Source organism: Pundamilia nyererei, unplaced genomic scaffold (assembly GCF_000239375.1).
Source record: "Pundamilia nyererei isolate P.nyererei 1_Seehausen unplaced genomic scaffold, PunNye1.0 scaffold00258, whole genome shotgun sequence".
In the NCBI taxonomy this organism is placed as follows: Eukaryota; Metazoa; Chordata; class Actinopteri; order Cichliformes; family Cichlidae; genus Pundamilia; species Pundamilia nyererei.
Genome location: NW_005187659.1, coordinates 782,571 through 784,500, shown reverse-complemented (window position 1 = coordinate 784,500; position 1,930 = coordinate 782,571). Strand labels below are relative to the sequence as shown.

The 1,930-nt window shown below is 34.5% G+C and overlaps 1 protein-coding gene across 1 annotated transcript in view; it reads right to left on the bottom strand.

The window, feature by feature from the left end:
- Nucleotides 1–8: 8 nt before the first annotated feature.
- Nucleotides 9–1,930, bottom strand: part of LOC102206437 (myosin heavy chain, fast skeletal muscle-like) — a gene marked incomplete at its 3' end in the record, with an annotated part of 14,271 nt that continues 12,349 nt past the window's right edge. Inside the window, exons 2-8 of the mRNA XM_013915111.1 lie at nucleotides 1,848–1,928; nucleotides 1,635–1,662; nucleotides 1,434–1,545; nucleotides 1,254–1,346; nucleotides 1,102–1,165; nucleotides 712–810; nucleotides 9–112 (exon numbers count right to left, since the gene is read on the bottom strand). Coding sequence (XP_013770565.1) covers nucleotides 9–112; nucleotides 712–810; nucleotides 1,102–1,165; nucleotides 1,254–1,346; nucleotides 1,434–1,545; nucleotides 1,635–1,662; nucleotides 1,848–1,928 — 581 coding nt within the window. The remainder of the gene's footprint in view (nucleotides 113–711; nucleotides 811–1,101; nucleotides 1,166–1,253; nucleotides 1,347–1,433; nucleotides 1,546–1,634; nucleotides 1,663–1,847; nucleotides 1,929–1,930) is intronic.

Here is a 1,930-nt window from a genome sequence, read left to right as displayed (position 1 = left end):
GATTTTACATCTGTTGCAATGAACTCCTCCACATCATTGATGCTCTTCACTGTGATTTCACCCTGACTGACCATTGGGTAGTCATATGGGTTGGTTGTGATCAGAAGAGCCTCTGTAAAATGCAATACCGAAAATCAGTGAGGTTTTCTTAGTATATTGTTAGCAATCTTTTCAAACATGAAATGGGAAGCAAAGCCTTCAGCCTTTATATTCAGGAGAAAGACATGTTTGTTACTTTGAAGATTATGCTTAAAAATTCTTCTTTAAATTAGCTTATGGTTAAGAATGGATCAGGTCAGAGTAAAACATCCCCTAGTTGTGTACCCCTCTCTGAGCCTGGGTTTGGAGAGTTTTGGTTTTCTTGTTAAAATGCAATTCTTCTATTCCACCATTGCCAAGTGTCGGCTCATAGGCAATTCTCATCATCGGTTGGGGTTTTCTCTTTAATACTACAGGGTTTATACATTACCATATAATATCTGATATTGTGCAAAAATTATCTTGTATTTTAATACTAGAATTAAATAATTAATTAGTTAATATTGATTAATTATAATTAATACACTATATTTTAATAGTACAATTAATAGTCGTTATATACTGGTATACAACATTTAAAAATATTGTTGTTGTTATATGAACTGTCCATATATAGTTGAATTCAATTCAATCAAAGTTAGTTAGTGTCATAAATAATTAAAGTTGTCATACCCAGGAGCTCAGGCTTGTGGCCAGTCATCAGCTGATAGAAGATATGGTAGCTTCTCTCAGCAGACAACTGGAAGGTGACACGGGACTTCTCCAGCAGATCTAAGAACAACAAATTCAGTTGGAGAGTGTAGACATGTCATGTAGACATAAGGCATGACAGACTAACATTTCATGTCAAGCCTACCATTTTCATAGATTATCAAAAGAGTCATGGGAGTGATTTCAATTCTGTTACTTTACTTATTACATAATTTACTAATTATGTACCCAAGTCTTTTTTTTTTGATGTACTGCATTGAACTAAATATATAAATATAAAATGAATTGAATTGAGTAGTTAAGAAACATTTCTAGCACAGATAAGTACAATGTAGACTGGTTCAAACTTACATGTTTCAATATCAGCTGAAGACAGCTTGCCAGTAGTACCGAAGTGAATCCTGATGAATTTACCCTAGAGTGGAAAATCTTTATTAGCATTGTCTTTTCTGAAAGCAAATAGTAAATATCTGACTTACTTTAACTCACTCTTAATTACTTACAAAACGAGAGGAGTTGTCATTCCTCACAGTCTTGGCATTACCATAGGCCTCCAACAGAGGGTTGGCAGCAACAATCTGATCCTCAAGAGAGCCCTGCAAGAATATATTGTGTTTATGTGAGCTGAAGTTTCTATTTTATTTTTGTGTTGCAAGTAGCTTGATACTAAATAAAGAATCTACCTGCATTTTGCCAGGTGTTGGCTCAGCCTTCTTACCACCAAGAGCTGCAATTGTTGCAAAGTACTGGATGACACGTTTGGTGTTGACAGTCTTTCCTGCACCGGATTCTCCACTGGGGTTTATGGGACACATTGTTAAATTTCAGCTTCAGTATCTTAAAGTTTTGTATAGATTTTACACACAGATTTGTAATATACTCACGTAATCAGGACAGACTGGTTCTCACGATCTAAAATAAAAGCATACAAGGTTCATGAATCCTGCTTTCATCCTTTCTTTAATAATTATAAGGTTAATTAATAAAGTGCTAAGAAACTATTTATTTGCAAGGATTAATGACAACTTCAATAAACTGAAATTTAAGGTAATGTCTATAATTTATATTAAAACGTATTAACAGTAAATTGAGCTTACCAGTAAGCATGAACTGATAGGCATTGTCAGAGATGGAGAAGATGTGGGGTGGAGCCTCAATCCTCTTCTTTCCTCTGTATGCT